At 54.9% G+C, this 15345-nt stretch overlaps 1 protein-coding gene across 4 annotated transcripts in view; it reads right to left on the bottom strand.

Annotated features, from left to right (window-relative positions):
* Positions 1 to 15345, bottom strand: part of FBXL18 (F-box and leucine rich repeat protein 18) — a 40374-nt gene that overhangs the window by 22846 nt on the left and 2183 nt on the right. For 3 of the 4 annotated variants that reach the window (XR_005016491.1, XM_036826057.1, XM_036826055.1), the window contains exons 1-3: positions 11430 to 11560; positions 6799 to 7130; positions 5068 to 6611 (exon numbers count right to left, since the gene is read on the bottom strand). Coding sequence is in view for 3 of the 4 variants with exons in the window: in XM_036826057.1 (XP_036681952.1) it covers positions 5068 to 6611; positions 6799 to 7062 (1808 nt within the window). In the remaining variant the exon portion in view is untranslated. Of the gene's footprint in view, positions 1 to 5067; positions 6612 to 6798; positions 7131 to 11429; positions 11646 to 15345 lie in introns of those variants that run through there. The other variant, XM_036826056.1, reaches the window with a different exon arrangement.

Raw genomic sequence — 15345 nt, 5'->3', positions numbered from 1 at the left:
CCAGAAATCCAGAGGCAAATCCAGAGCCTGCGAGGCCCCAGCGGGACGACGTGTTCCCGCAGAAGCGGCCCTGGCCCCAGCTGGCAAAGAGCTGCAGTTCACGGGCCTCTCTGGTGGGGACGGCGGAGGCCGCCCGGGGAAGTGCGGGAGCTGTCCGGGGAGGCCGCCCTGGCAGCGGTGTGGCAGCCTCTGCAGTGCCTGCCCATGGCAGGCAGGCACCATCTGCTCCTTCCCCTCCATCCCCCCGGGCTCCGCTTGCCACAGAAGGCAGGAATCCAGAGGAACGGGGCCATTTGGCCAAGTTCTAGAAACTGGTGTTTGTTCCGAACAGGCAGTACCCGGCTCCGATGAGGTGTGGTCTCAGCAGCCGTGTGCACAGAGAGCCCATTATGAGTGGCGGTCAGGTTCTCAGGTCGGCCCACAAAACCCACACTGCTTGCACGACCCTGCCCCGGGGGAAGGTCTGGGCCACAAGGATCACGTCCGAGGCCCTGGAAGTCACTTGGTGACCACTAAACGCCAGGTTACCCCATTTGACATCCAGCGACCCCACGAGACAGGACCCGCTCCTAGCTGCCCGCAGACCAGCTGTGTCTCCTCAGCAAGTTCATTAACCTTCTGGGCCCCACTTTCCTCATCTGCAAAATGGGACAATAATAGCGACACTCCCAAGGTTGCTAAAATGTCAAAGACCTGTAAGCATGGGGCGAGCACGTGGCGGCCGTACAAATACAAGCCAACGGGGCAGCCACGGTCCGCAGCAGTCTAAATAAAGGGCAGTCTCTCCCTTCAGCTTCCACAACACCCCCAGCCCGCCTCCTCTCTCCCGGACAGCTCCTGCCCGGTCTCTTCTACCAAGCCCTCATCCTCCTGACCAGTTCCTGTTGGGCGGTCTCTCCAGTCCAAGCGCCAGCTGGCAGACCTGGGAGACGGCTCCTCCTCTCTGGGGGCTGGGGGGAGGGGTGGGGGCGGGGGGTCGTCCAGGCTTCTCCAACCCACACGTGTGCAGCCTCGCCCCTGCCTTCCTCTCTCGGCCGATGGCAGCCACGTCAGCTCAACGGCTCAGGCCAGAAGCCTCGGCACCGCCTGGACCCACCTAGCCTCGACACCCATCCCATGCACCCAATCAATCAGCAGATTCCCTGTGAAGTCAGAACCTGGCTATTTCTGGCCATGCCCCAACCCCTGCTTTCGCCCAGCTGCTCCCTGCATGTCTGACATGCCCCTGACAGTGGCCCTGCTGCTGCCCCCAGGCCGCTTTCAGCACAGCAGCGTGACCTGCCCTGCTTCCATCCCGGCTGCTCCTGAGACCCTGGCACACCCACCTCGGGGCCCTGCGCTCTCAGCTCTCCAACAGAACCTTCTGGGCAGAGGGGAGTGTCTGTATGTGCTCTGCCTAGCACAGTGGCCACCAGCCCACGTGGTTACTAAGCACCTGAGACGTGGCTGATGCCACCAAGGAACTCGATGCTTGGTTTTCTCTCATTTTAGCTCATGTAAGTGTAAGTCACCCTGTGGGTCGTGGACACCGTGCCGGCTGATGTGACTCCACCTGCCTGGCCCGGGGCACTCTTCCCCCAGGTTCTGCTTTCTAACTCGTCTCCCCGAGTTCCCTGCTCAAAGCTCACCTCCTTCATGAAATGTACCCCAACTGCCGCCCCTGCACCCAGGCATCCCTCGTCCTGCTCTGCTTCTTCTCCCCGGCATTTGTTACTGTCTAATATACCATATACTTCCTTACGCTGACTGTTGGTCTATTTTCCCCACTAGAATGTAAGCTCCCCAAGGACAACGATCTTTGTTTTGTTCAGTGTCCTGGGTGCCTGGAACAGTGCCTGGCATAACAGGTGCTCATATATTTGTTGAATGGATGAAGAACCATAACATGTATTATAAGTGCCAAGTCCTGTTCTAAGTGTCTTATAAGGATGAATCCCTTTGGTCTGAACAGCCCCACTTTACAGAACAAGGACCTGGGCACAGACAGCCCAAGGTCCACCCAGGCCTTCTGACTCTGAGGCCCCTGCTGTGGGTCCTGCCTGCCTCCACCCAAGGCTAGGGTCTATCTCCTGGACGAGGAGACGCAGGGACATGGGACCAGTTTGGACGCCACGCCCACTCCCCTCTCCTCCAGGCAGAGCAGCCCTGAAGGGGCCAAGCACAGGCCTCGTGCAGGGAATCCAGCAGCCCAGGTGAGCTGGGAGCACCTGCCGTCTCCATGTGGCCCTGCAGGCAGCAGACATTTGATATGACCCTGTGGGACTTCCCTGGTGGTGCAGTGGTTAAGAATCCGCCTACCAATACAGGGGACACAGGTTTGAGCCCTGGTCCGGGAAGATCTCACATGCCGTGGAGCAACTAAGCCCATGCGTCACAACTACTGAGCTTGTGCTCTACAGCCCGCGAGCCACAACTACTGAAGCCCACGCGCCTAGAGCCCATGCTCTGCAACAAGAGAAGCCACCACAATGAGAAGCCCGGGCACCATGACGAAGAGTAGCCCCCGCTCGCCACAACTAGAAAGAAAGCCCGTGCACAGCATCGAAGACCCAACGCGGCCAAAATAAATAAATTAATTAATTAATTAATTTAAAAATATGACACTGTGGACATGAGGCAGAAAGGACGTTGGAGAGAGAAGAAGGCCAGTTTTCATTATCTGCCTTGAAGCACTGTGACTTTTTATTTTATTTTTATTTTTTTGGCCGCATCGCGCAGGCACATGGGATCTTAGTTCCTCGACCAGGGATTGAACCCGCACCCCCTGCAGTGGAAGCATGGAGTCTTAACCACTGGACCACAGGGGAAGTCCCGTGACGTTTTAAACTACATGAATGTATGACTTTATTTTACTTTCACTGATTTCTCTTTTGATCAAACACTCCTCAATAATCGGCACGTGGTTTGACCACAGCGTGGTTAGAAAAGGTGCCAGGTTTAACAGGGTAGCAAGAAAGCCAAAACACTGAAGACAAAAATGACAGATCCAGAAATACTCTGGTTCTGAGTTTAGTTAAATTAGAACTCAAATGCTCCCTCAGGCTCCCCGAACTAAGGAACACTCATTCCTGATCACGAGAATCCAACAGGGTAACAGGACAGCAGACCTGGTGGCTTTTCGTCTGTTGGATGTATTTTGCAGTCCACCTGCAGCTTCAAGTTACGCATGGCCCACTGACCACTCACTTCACAACAGTCCTCCCGGAAAGGCCACTGATGTGACAGCGAAGGCACAGGAGGGGACAAGGCGGGAGGAGGCACTGGCTGGAGATGAACCAGTGAAAAGAGAAGGAGCCGCGAGGGATCTGGGCAAGAGGGGCAGCATCGTCTGCGATGGCAGCCCAGGCTCACCCCGTGAAGGGCGAGGGGCAGGGGCTGCGGTCAGGGCCCCTCCCCACTCACTCACAGGTGGCACCCCACCCCACAGGGCAGGAGGGGGCCAAGCCACGTGGGAGGCCAGGCTTGGACCCCGAGCCCCAGCCCTCACGCCGGCAGGGACCGGGGGGGGGCCCGCAGCGTGTGTTGCCCTGGGGGCGGTGGGCAGCCTGGCAGAGAAGCTCTGGGAGGCTCCAGGGCCGGGGCAGCAAAGCTCCAGCTCAAATCCGGTTCATTTCCTGCCTTCTAGGGGGAGAGTGGAGGTCCAGACAGGACACGCTTGTCTCCGTTTTGTGTGGCTCGGGTGCCCAGGTCGAGCTCTGGGCTTCGACGACCCGGGCGGACCTCAGCTCCTCCCTCAGGCGTCCGCTGCCTCTCCATGAAGCAGGAACGACGAAGGGCCCAGTGAGGGGATCAGACCAGACAGCGCCAGAGAGCTCCCAGCCTGGTGCCCGGCCCGCAGCGAAGACACACGGTGAGTGCTCACTGGTGCGGCGATGAGGACACACGCGCGTCCCCGTGCCCCGATGCCGCCCTCACCCGGCTGCCCCACCAGCTCCAGCCTCACGGAGACCAAGCCCAGCGGCCACCTCCTCCCCCACCTGAAGCCCTTGCAGAGCTGAGGTCTGAGGCCACCACAACGTTTAGGAAACTGCAGTTTTTCAAGATCAGATCTGTAGACATTCTCAAATCCGGCTCAGGTTAACAAAGGCTGACCCTCTAAATGCTGGGCCCTCACGAGAACAGCCTTCACTCCACAGCATGAGTCGCCGGGGATCATTCCGCGTCGGGGCCCGGGAAATCGCCAGTGGCCCTCCAACGACTGCCTGGGTGGGGGAAGCCCTGCCGAGGTCCGTGGGTCCCACCACCCCGCACTCTCCCGGGGCGGCCCCTCAGGTCAGCCCGGCCGTCCTGCTCCGGGCACCGCCACGTCTCAGCAGCGTGCGGCCCCCTTGTGAGCCCGCCTCTCCACCCCCCCTCCCCCCGGCCTGGCCCCTCCAGTGCAGGTGGGAGGCCAGAGGGACCTCTCCACACTGGAACCCGGACCCCTCCCTCTGCGGGCTGAAGTCCTTCGGCACCTTCGCCTCACCTGACGCCCCCGTGCCCCCCGATCAGAATCATCTGGCTTCTGAGCACGCTGCTCGGTTGTAAGCCTCTGGGGCTTCTACACACGCTGCCTTCTTTCCCGGAAAGCCTTGCGCCTGCATCTCCTGGCTAGCCCCGACTCATCCTTCAAGAGTCGCAGAGCTAGGCTCCACTCCCGGCCCCCACTTACCAGCTCCGTCGTCTGGCAAGAACAGTGTCCACCTCGTGGGACGGGCATGAGGATTAATAAGGTCACGTACGCAGCAGCGTCCTAGAGCCCAGGCATGGAGACAGCCACAGGCGACGAGGACGACGTGCCAGGCTCGGGCGGCACCACCTCCCGCACACCCTCCCTGGGCGCCGCCAGCCGCTGCTTCCCGAGCCCCCACACCCCCCGAGCCCCGCCACCATGCACAGTCCCTTGTCAGTGCCCCCCAAGACTCTCAGCCCCTGGAGGACAGGCCTGCACCCCGCTCGCCTCAGCAGGTGCGCAGCAGGTACGCCAACACCCGCTGAGCCAAAGGCCACGTGCCTCGCTTCCCCTCCGCGCCCCGAAGGCCTCCAAAGGGCCAGCGGAGGCCACGGAGGGACGGCGGGCGCCCTCACCTGAGGTCCTTCAGCCGCCTGCAGTGCTTCAGCATGTCCGAGAGGGCGGGCATGTAGGCCACCTTGCCCATCGTGCCCAGGTGGGCCAGGGAGAGGGACTGGAGCTGCTGGCACTGGAGGCCGATGCTGACCAGCCCGGAGCCTGTCAGGATGCTGGGCAGCTGGGCCAGCGTCAGGTGCCTCAGGAAGGCCAGCTGGCCGATGGCGGCCACCTCCGAGTCCCCCACACTCTGCGCCCGGCCGCAGGGGGGCAGCGAGTTGCGGATGGCGGGCTCGTTGCGCGGCATGGCAGACGAGAAGTTGGACCCGATCAGCTCGAGGCGGTCCAGGAAGGGCACGCTCTTCAGCAGCGACCAGAACACAGAGGATGGCAGGGGGCCCGCCTGCCCGGAGAAAGGGTCAGGGCCAGACGGCACGCCGATACGGACCTTCTTGCCGAAGCCGCGGGGCACGGCGTGCGTGGCAGGCTGGACGGGCGCACGGTCGGCCCGTGGCGCCGAGTCAGCGACGGCGCAGACGGGCAGCGACAGGGAGCGCAGGTGGCAGAGCCGGGCCAGCAGCTGGCACAGGTGCCGGCCGGGGCCCTCGGGGCTGTGGTGGTGGGCAGCCGAGAGGTTGAGGTGCCGCAGGTTGCCACAGGCCGCCACCAGCGTCTCCAGGATGCCACTGTCGATGTCGTCCTCCGCCTTGCGCAGCAGGGAGTCGGGCGCCAGGCAGTGCGCACAGCCGCTGAGGTTCAGGCCGGCCAGGCTCCGGAGGTCCCTGCCGCCGTCGATGACGCGCCGGACCAGGTGGCCGCCGGACAGGGCACAGCGGCTGAAGCTGAAGTAGAAGGGGCTGCTGAACTTCATGTGCTGGAGGAGGGCCGAGCCGTTGAGCCAGGACTTGGGCAGCTGCAGCGCGTCCAGCGCCACGTTGCGGGCCATGGACTCCAGGAGGTTCTTGGTGGCCCCGCTCTCGGCAAAGCTGCCGGGCACGGAGATGAGGAAGGCGTGCAGGTTCTCGGGCGTGCGGTCGCTGAGCACGGCCAGGTACAGGCGCACCACCTCCTGGTTGATGTAGCCGGGGGCCAGGCGGGCGTAGAAGACGCGCAGGTGCTGGTAGCGCGGCACGTTGCTCTGGCCCACCATGAGCTGGCCCGAGAGCACGGCGCCCTCGCGCGTGCGGTCCAGGATCTCGAAGTACAGCAGCAGCTTCTCGAGGCTGGTGCAGCAGGGCACCACGCCGTACGAGGGCGTGTACAGCGTCTGCTTGAGCTCCCGCACGCGGCTCAGCGTGGCCTTGCACTCGCCGCTCAGCTGGCTCGCGTCGAAGCCGGGGCTCACGTCGATGGCCAGGGAGCGCAGGCGCTGCAGGGCCGACAGAACCTTGGAGAGGCGCAGGGAGGTCAGGTGGCAGCCCGAGAGGTTCACCTTCACCAGGCCGCGGCAGCGGGCCACGTGCTCCACCGTGCTGCCCGACAGCCAGTAGCAGCCGGCCATGCTGAGCTGCTGGACCTCCCGGCCGATCTCCGTCACCAGCCGCTTCACCTTGTCCTCGCTGGCCTGCGGGTGGGCGGGGGGGGGGGGGAGAGGGGCTGCAGGCACCGGCGTCTCCTCCACCCTCGCCCCCCAGACCGCGCCTTCCCCTGTGACAGTCAGGGAGCCACGGGGGGCCTGGCAGAGGCCCCGCTCCAGCTGAGGAGGGACAATGAGGGCAGGGCTGGCGCCTCGTCCCTCCCCGCATGCTTACCTTCCACCGACAGTCAGGAGTCTCGGCCAGGCGGGAATGGAAGATGGGGCAGCCCCTGTGGAAAAGTCTGGTGGCTCCTCCAAAAGCTAAACAGTTACCACGTGACCCACAGTTCCACAGCCAGGTGTGCACCCAAGGGGACTGAAAGCGGGGACTCAGACTCCTGCACACCCATGTCCACGGAGAACCGTTCACAACAACCGGAAGGTGGCAACAACCCAGCCGTCCATCAGCGGACGAACAGATGAAGGCAGTGGGGTCCATCCATGCAGTGGACTTCTACTCGGCATGGAGAGGAATGAGATCCTGACGCTGCCACGGCATGAGTGAACCTTGAGGACATGACGCCCAAGAAGCCAGTCATAAAGGTCACATATTGTACGACCCCACTTATATGAAAGATCCAGAATAGGCAAAATCAGAAAGAGAAAGTAGAATAGAGGTTACCAGAGGCCTGGGCAAAGGGGAAATGCGAGTTATTGCTTAATAGTTCCAGAGTTTCTGTTTAAGGCGATAAGAAAGTTTCGGAAAGAGTGATGATGGTTGCATAACGCTGTGAATGTACTTAGGGCTAACGAAATCGTACACTTAAAAGTGGTTAGGGGACTTCCCTGGTGGCGCAGTGGTTGGTTAGGAATCCGCCTGCCAGTGCAGAGGACACGGGTTCAAGTCCTGGTCCGGGAAGATCCCACATGCCGTGCAGCAACTAGGTCCGTGTGCCACAACTACTGAAGCCCGCGCACCTAGAGCCTGTGATCCGCAACAAGAAAGCCACTGCAATGAGAAGCCTGCACACAGCAACGAAGACCTAACACATCCAAAAAAAAAAAAAAGTGGGCTTCCCTGGTGGCGCAGTGGTTGAGAATCTGCCTGCCAATGCAGGGGACACGGGTTCGAGCCCTGGTCTGGGAAGATCCCACATGCCGCAGAGCAACTGGGCCCGTGAGCCACAATTACTGAGCCTGTGCGTCTGGAGCCTGTGCTCCGCAACAAGAGAGGCCCGCGCACCGCGATAAAGAGTGGCCCCCGCTTGCCGCGACTAGAAGAAAAAAAAGCCCTCGCACAGAAACGAAGACCCAACACAGCCATAAATAAATTAATTAATTAATTTTAAAAAAAAAAGTGGTTAGGATGGGAAGTTTCATGTTAGGTGGGGTGTTTTGAAATCACATAGTGGAATCACGCCCTGGAAGCGTTCTTTGGCTGTCGCTTTCCTTTACGTCACATGCACTTTCATATCATTAAATATTCCTCAAAAACCTGGCCTGCACGGCCTAGGAAGCCACAGGACGTCCAGTCGGGGGCCCAGTAGCCACTGAGGCCTTCGGACGACACAGCACCGAGCATCCATGTACATAAGGCTTGTGCACGTGATCACTTCTCTACGGCAAATGTACACACACAGAACTGTGCAGACGAAGGACACACATTCTAAACGCTCCAGACAGACTGTGCACCTGCCCTTCCTCTACAGTAAAGAACCCTCGTGGGCAGGAAGCCTGGCCTCAGCGCTCTGAGGAGTGAGCTCAGCTCTCCATCAGGGAGGAGCACAGAGCTCTCACAGAAAGAGGTTGAGCTCTCAGGGGCCTCACTCTGGGTTTCAAGGCATCACTGCCCAGCCAGCAACAACAGGAGGAGCCCCTCCAAGTCCCCTAAAATTTGAGTTAAGGGCAAGGCCTCTGTTTATCTTTAAAATAGGTCATCAACTGATTTTCCAGGTTGCAGGCAATTCGGCGAGGATAGGATAATCTTTTCAGTAAGTAGTGGTGGAAGGCGTGAATAGCTATGTGCAGAACAGTGAGCCTCGCCCTGACCTCACAGCATATGTGGAGATGAACACAAAAGGGTCACAGGGCTGCCATAAGAGCTGAAACTATAACATTCTATAAGACGACATAGAAGGGTGCTGGGAATACTGGACAGCCACAGGCAAAAGAATGAAACTGGACCACTATCTTACACCATACACCAAAATTAACCCAAAATGGATTAAACACTTGAACGTAAGACCAGGAACCATAAAGCTCCTAGAAGAAAATATAAGTAGTAATAAGCTCCTTGACATCAGTCTTAGTGATGATTTTTTAAAATCTGACACCAAAAACAACAAAAGCAAAAAAAAAAAACAAGAGGAACTACATCACCTGAGAAGCTTCTGCACAGCAGAGAGAACCATCAACAAAATGAAAGGCAGCCTATTAAATGGGAAAAGAGATTTGCAAATCATGTATCTGATAAGGGGTTAATATCCAAAATATATAGAGAACTCATACAACTCAATAGCAAAGAAACAACCCTATTAAAAAAATAGATAGAGGGGCTTCCCTGGTGGCGCAGTGGTTAGGAATCCGCCTGCCAGTGCAGAGGACACGGGTTCGAGCCCTGGTCTGGGAAGATCCCACATGCCGCGGAGCAACTAAGCCTGCAAACCACAACTACTGAGCCTATGTGCCACAACTACTGAAGCCCATGAGCCTAGAGCCCGTGCTCCACAACAGGAGAAGCCACCCCAATGAGTAGCCCCCACTTGCTGCAACTAGAGAAAGCCCGTATGCAGCAATGAAGACCCAACACAGCCAAAAATAAAATAAATAAATTTGTAAAAAACAAAACAAAACACTAACTCAAAAAGATATCTGCACCCCATGTTCATAGCAGCACTATTGATAATAGCCAAGATATGGAAACAACTTAAGTGTCCACCAACAGATGAACGGATAAAGATGTGATTGGAATACACACACACACACACACATACACACACACACACACACACAATGCAATATTACTCAGTCATAAAAAAAAAAAGAAAGTCTTGCCATCTACAACAACATGGATGGACTTGGAGGGCATTATGCTAAGTGAAATAAGTCAGACAGAGAAAAACAAATACTATGAGATCTCATTTATATGTGGAATTAAAAAAAAAACTCTTATAGGGATATAATATACAGCACAGGAATCTAGTCAATAATATTATAATAACTTTCTATGGGATGCAATCTATAAAAATATCAAATCACTACTATGTTTTACACATGAAACTAATATAATACTGTAAATCAACTATACTTCAATAAAAAATAAAAATTTTAAAACCGAGCTCACAGACACAGAGAACAAATTGGTGGTCTGGAGGGAGAGGAGTCAAAAGGTACTAACTTCCAGTCATAAAATAAATAAGCCTGGGGATGTAATGTAGGGCATAGGGACTATAGTTAATAATACCATATTATTGTGCTCGCTTCGGCAGCACATATACTAATAATACCATATTATTATTGCAAATATATTGCATATTTGAAAGTTGCAAGAGAAGATCTTAAAAGTTCTCATCACAAGAAAAAAAATTGTAACTATGTAAGGTGACAGACGTACCTTGACATGACCATTTCGCAGTGTATACAAATATCAAAACTTTACATTGTACACCTGAAACTAATACAACGTTATATAAGAAGAAGAAAGAAGGGCTTCCCCAGTGGCGCAGTGGTTAAGAATCCGCCTGCCAATGCAGGGGTCACAGGTTCGAGCCCTGGTCTGGGAAGATCTCACATGCCGTGGAGCAAAGCCCGTACGCCACAACTACTGACCGTGAGCTCTAGAGCCCGTGAGCCACAACTACTGAGCCTGCATACCACAACTACTGAAGCCCGTGTGCCTAGAGCCTGTGCTCTGCAACGAGAAGCCTGTGCACCACAATGAAGAGTAGCCCCCGCTCGCCGTGACTAGAGAAAAGCCTGCGTGCAGCAACAAAGACCCAACACAGCCAAAACAATAAATTAAAATTTTTTTAAAAGTTAAAAAAAAAAAGAAGACAACATTGGAGAAAATCTTCATGACCTCAGGTTTCACAAAGATTTCTTCAACGGAATACAAAAAGCATGAACTCAAAATTTCAATAAATTGGACCTCACCAAAATTAAAAACTTACGCTCTTCAAAAGACACTATTAATCAAAATGAAACGGCAAGCCACAGACTATAAGAGAAAATATTCACAACACATCCCACAAAGGACTTGTACCAGAATATATACAGAACTCCCAAAACTCACTAAGAAAAAGATAGACAATAACGAATGGGCAAAAGCCTTGAACAGACACTTCTGAGAAGGTACACCAATGGCCGGCGCACCTGATGAAAGCATAATGGACGGCATCCTCCATCAGAGAATACAAGTTAAAACTACAATGAGATACCACCTCCCATGCATCAGAACGGCTAAACTGAAAAGACTGACAACACCAAGTGTTGACGAGGATGCAGAGCAACCAGAGCTCTCGGATGCTGCTGGTGGGGAGAGGTGGTGCCTCCAACTGTGCTTAACTCCACAGGAAAGCCCAACACTGACAGTGGGCCCACACGTCCACTCCTGGGTACCCATCTACCAGGAAGTCAGTCTCCCTCCTGGCCCAGTGCCAAGGCCCAAGACCCTTCCAGAAGAGCGCCTGCTCTACCTGTGCCCTGGCCCAGATGGCACGCTACCTGCACTTTTGGGCCCCTGACTTTTGCCGTGTCATCCCTGCAAGTGCCCCACCACTGCCAGGCTGTGCGGGGCCTCAGTCGGGCACCTCGGTTGTTCCCCATCTCTGCCCCCCGCATGCCAAGCACCACCCCCAGGCCCCTCACCTCATAGTCCTTCTGCAGCAGCACCGTGTGGGTGAGGCTCTTGTCCAGGCACAGCGCTGCGAGCTTCCGGCAGGTGCGCCGGACGTTCAGAATCAAGTCTATGCTGGGGACGTGGCTCAGGATGTGCAGGAGGATCTCATCGGAGAAGCCCAGGAGGTGGGCATCATCTGCCACCGCAGCTGCTGCAGGGGGCGCATCGCCATCGTTGGATGTGTCCTGAAAATAAGGGGCACCAAATTCCATGGGATCCCCCAGGGTGGCCCGCAGGCAAGGGAAGCCTTCACCGCATTCCATGGGGAAGAAGAGGCTGTTACCAAAAATCTTAACTGCAGAGCAAAAAGTCCCCAACATTCTCCGAAAGCCCCTTTTCAATCTGCACACCAGGATCGCTCTTCAAAAGTAACAGATTTGAAATTTAAGAGAGATTTTTCCTACTGAAGGTCTCCAGCCAAGTCTGGCAGGTTTCCAACTCAACTCATGACCATCAGCTGAGGTTGTTCATTTGTAAAAGCTGCTATTCCCCCCCCACCCCGCTCTGCCCCGAATGTCAGGCTGTATTCTTAAAACATCCTTGGGCAGGTGAATTCCATCAAGAAACAATGATAATTGGTCTTCACCAATAACAACAGTGCCTTCACCTCCCAGGGTTGCTCTGACGGGTAATGAGTTACCATTATGTGTATGATATGTGTATCAGCTCTTCAGGACAGCGCTGGATGGGGAAAGGACGAGTCAAATGAGAGAATGAAACTATGAGGCCCTTATAAATAAGAAACAGCACCTACCAGACCAATGACATTTTTAAATCTCAAGATTCGTAACAAACAATAGGAACGGCACAACTCCTCTCCACTTATCAGACTTTCTGGTTAGAAATCCATGTTGGGGACTTCCCTGGTGGTGCAGTGGTTGAGAATCCGCCTGCCAATGCAGGGGACACAGGTTCGAGCCCTGGTCCGGGAAGATCCCACATGCCGCGGAGCAACTAAGCCCGTGCGCCACAGCTACTGAGCCTGCGCTCTAGAGCCTGCGAGCCACAACTACTGAAGCCCGCGCACCTAGAGACTGTGCTCTGCAACGAGAAGCCACAATGATGAGAAGCCCGCGCACCGCAACAAAGAGTAGCCCCTGCTCACCACAACTAGAGAAAGCCCACGCGCAGCAATGAAGACGCAACACAGCCAAAAATTAAATAAAATAAAAAATAAAAAAAAAAAAGAAAGAAATCCATGTTGGTATTTCCAGTAAGATGTCCACTCGTCTTATTGTTTCATTCTGCTTTTGCAAATATCTACAGAAGGTTTTCTGCCCTAATGTGGGCTTCCCATCTTACTGACCAGTGCCTGTACAACCAAGACAAAGAGGGGACAGACCTATGTCAGTGTGCCGTGAAATCCCCAAATCAAGGCCAAAGGAACTGGGATGCTCTAAGAAAAGCCCATGGTGGGGAGGAATCCCTGTATCTTCCCAACACCTCCTGAAGGGCCCCTCCTGCCTTAAATGTCCTCACTGACGGGGTGCCTCTCTGACACTCCCAGGAGAGTACCCAGAACTATTTCTACTGCCTTTTCCAGTGATTCTGTCTACGAGCCCCGCCTCCTCTGTCCTGCCTCTTTTTCCATACATATTTGCATGGATGGAAGCCTCCAGGCTTGGAAAGCCCTGCTGCTGCCATGGCAACCGTTAAGTCCAGGGAGGAAGGGCCTGTCTGCACACCCCACGCAGGCACCAGGGGTTTCCCCGGGAGCTCTGACTGCGACACCCCTCCAGCCCCTGCATCCGGCCGAGCCCTTGCCAGGCCGGGAGAGGTTTCCCCGATTACTGCCCACCCTTTCAACGGCATCGGCCCCTCCCACTCTCCCTTCTTCCTGAAAGGCAGCAGCCAGACTTGCCTTCCCTTCCCTCCTTCCTTCTGAAGTGCCCTCAATCCTGTCTCCCTCCTCCCACCTTTACAGGGGCAGAAGGCAGCCATGAGACCCAAGTCCATAGCTGCCCTGGGTCACTGTATTCTGGGGTCTAGTGTTTTGAACCATACGTGACTTTCCTGAGAAATTTCCCAGACCCAATCATCCGGGATCATCCCAGACACCTGTTAAAAAATCAGATTCCCAGGCCACATCCTAGACCTAGGGACTCTATCTCCCGAGAGAGAGGCTGGGACCACGGGCAGTCCTTATCAGGCAAGCTTGGTATACAGGGCTCCTGGGCACAAGTGGGAAGAGCTGGGCCTGAATTCCACTGAGCAGCCTGAGGCTGACCCCTTCTGATGCCCGATTCGCAGATTTATCAAAGTAAGAACGCCACTGCAGAGCAAAGAGAACACAGGGCAAAACACTCCCAGACACTCCAGCATCATGTAATTTCCAGTTACAGTATGGAATACTGAATTTCTCTTAAAACCACCTAGAAATTACATGAATTAAACAAAAACAAAACAGGAGGTGAGTTGCAGCTTCCTCCGTCCAGTCTCAGCACCCCCGACACGATCATCTTCTCCACATGCTGTGCCCCAGTGCTGTCCTTAGGCCAGCACCCCATCCTGGGACAGGCGTTCAGGGCAGCAGGTCATATTGGTTCCCCCGGGTCTCCCGACGGCCAAGCCTGGGAGGCCCAGGCGCGCTGGGTTTGCAACAGTTGAGTCTTTTCCCTGGAACGGAGGCTTCATTTCTAAGTCCGTGCACCTTCCCCCCAGGAAAGGCAGCGAGTTCTGCAGAGGTAACGGCACATAGGGGGCCGCCGCCAGGAGGGAGGGAGGAAGGAGGACGTCGAGCTTCTTCACCTCCGAGCGGGGCTGTGTGAGCGGCCCCCGCTCGCCACAACTAGAGAAAGCCGGTGCACAGCAACAAAGACCCAATGCAGCCAAAAATAAATCAATCAAATAAATAATAATAAAATTTTTTTAAAAAGAAATAGAAAAAAAAACTGGGCAATGAGTACATAGAGGGAAGTTCATTACAACATTCTTTTGCAAGTGTGTGGAATTTTACATTTTACTTTTGTTTTTGGTGTTTTTGATCACAGGAGTGGCCTGAGGGATGCTTCTCACATTGCCCCTCTTCTTAAGCCTCTGCTTCTCCAGTTGGCATTTTCCGGAATGTCCCCTGATACACAGCACTCAGGCCTCCAAGCCTTTGCACAAGCTGCCCCCTCCACCCAACGTGCCACCACCCAAAAGAAACTGCTACTCTCGGAACTTCAGCTCAAAGGCTCCGTCCCCAGGAAGCCCTTCCAGCATCCCCCAGACACACTTAACTCACCCTTCTCCTCCACTGCCGCCCCAGCTTACCCTCCTCCCCCTCCAGTCTCCAGCCTCATCAGGTGAACTGTACTGGTTTGTTGCTTGCCTGTCTCCTCCCTAGGCCAGGAATGGCTCCTGAACAGGGATCACTTTTTAATGCCCAAGGGAAAGAGCCATTGAACTGGGTGTCAACGAACCACGGCTTCAGAATCATTTGAAGAGCTATTAAAAACGCAGAGCCCGACTCCTCAGAAACTCAGGGAGCAGTCCTAGACATCTGCATTTTAAGCCCAGCAAGGACCCCCAAAATCAGACCACCCCATTCTGAAATCAGAGAGTGGGGATGGTGGCACAACCTTGTGAATATATTTTAAAACCACTGCATTATGCACTTTAAAAGTAAATTTTGGGACCTCCCTGGGAGCCCAGTGGTTATGACTTCGTGCTTCCATTCATTGCCGGGGGCGTGGGTTCGATCCCTGGTCAAGGAACTAAGATCCTGCATACCACACAGTGCAGCCAAAAATTTTAAAAAACTGAAAAAAATAAAATAAAAGTGTAAATTTTATGGTATGTTAACTATATCTCAGTCAATCAATCAATCAATAATTAGACTGTCCCAGACACTTCCCTGGTGGCACAGTGGTTAAGAATCCGCCTGCCAATGCAGGGGACACG

Source organism: Balaenoptera musculus, chromosome 15 (genome assembly GCF_009873245.2).
Source record: "Balaenoptera musculus isolate JJ_BM4_2016_0621 chromosome 15, mBalMus1.pri.v3, whole genome shotgun sequence".
NCBI classification, from domain to species: domain Eukaryota; kingdom Metazoa; phylum Chordata; class Mammalia; order Artiodactyla; family Balaenopteridae; genus Balaenoptera; species Balaenoptera musculus.
The sequence above is the reverse complement of the archived record's forward strand: the minus strand, read 5'-3'. Positions and strand labels throughout refer to the sequence as shown.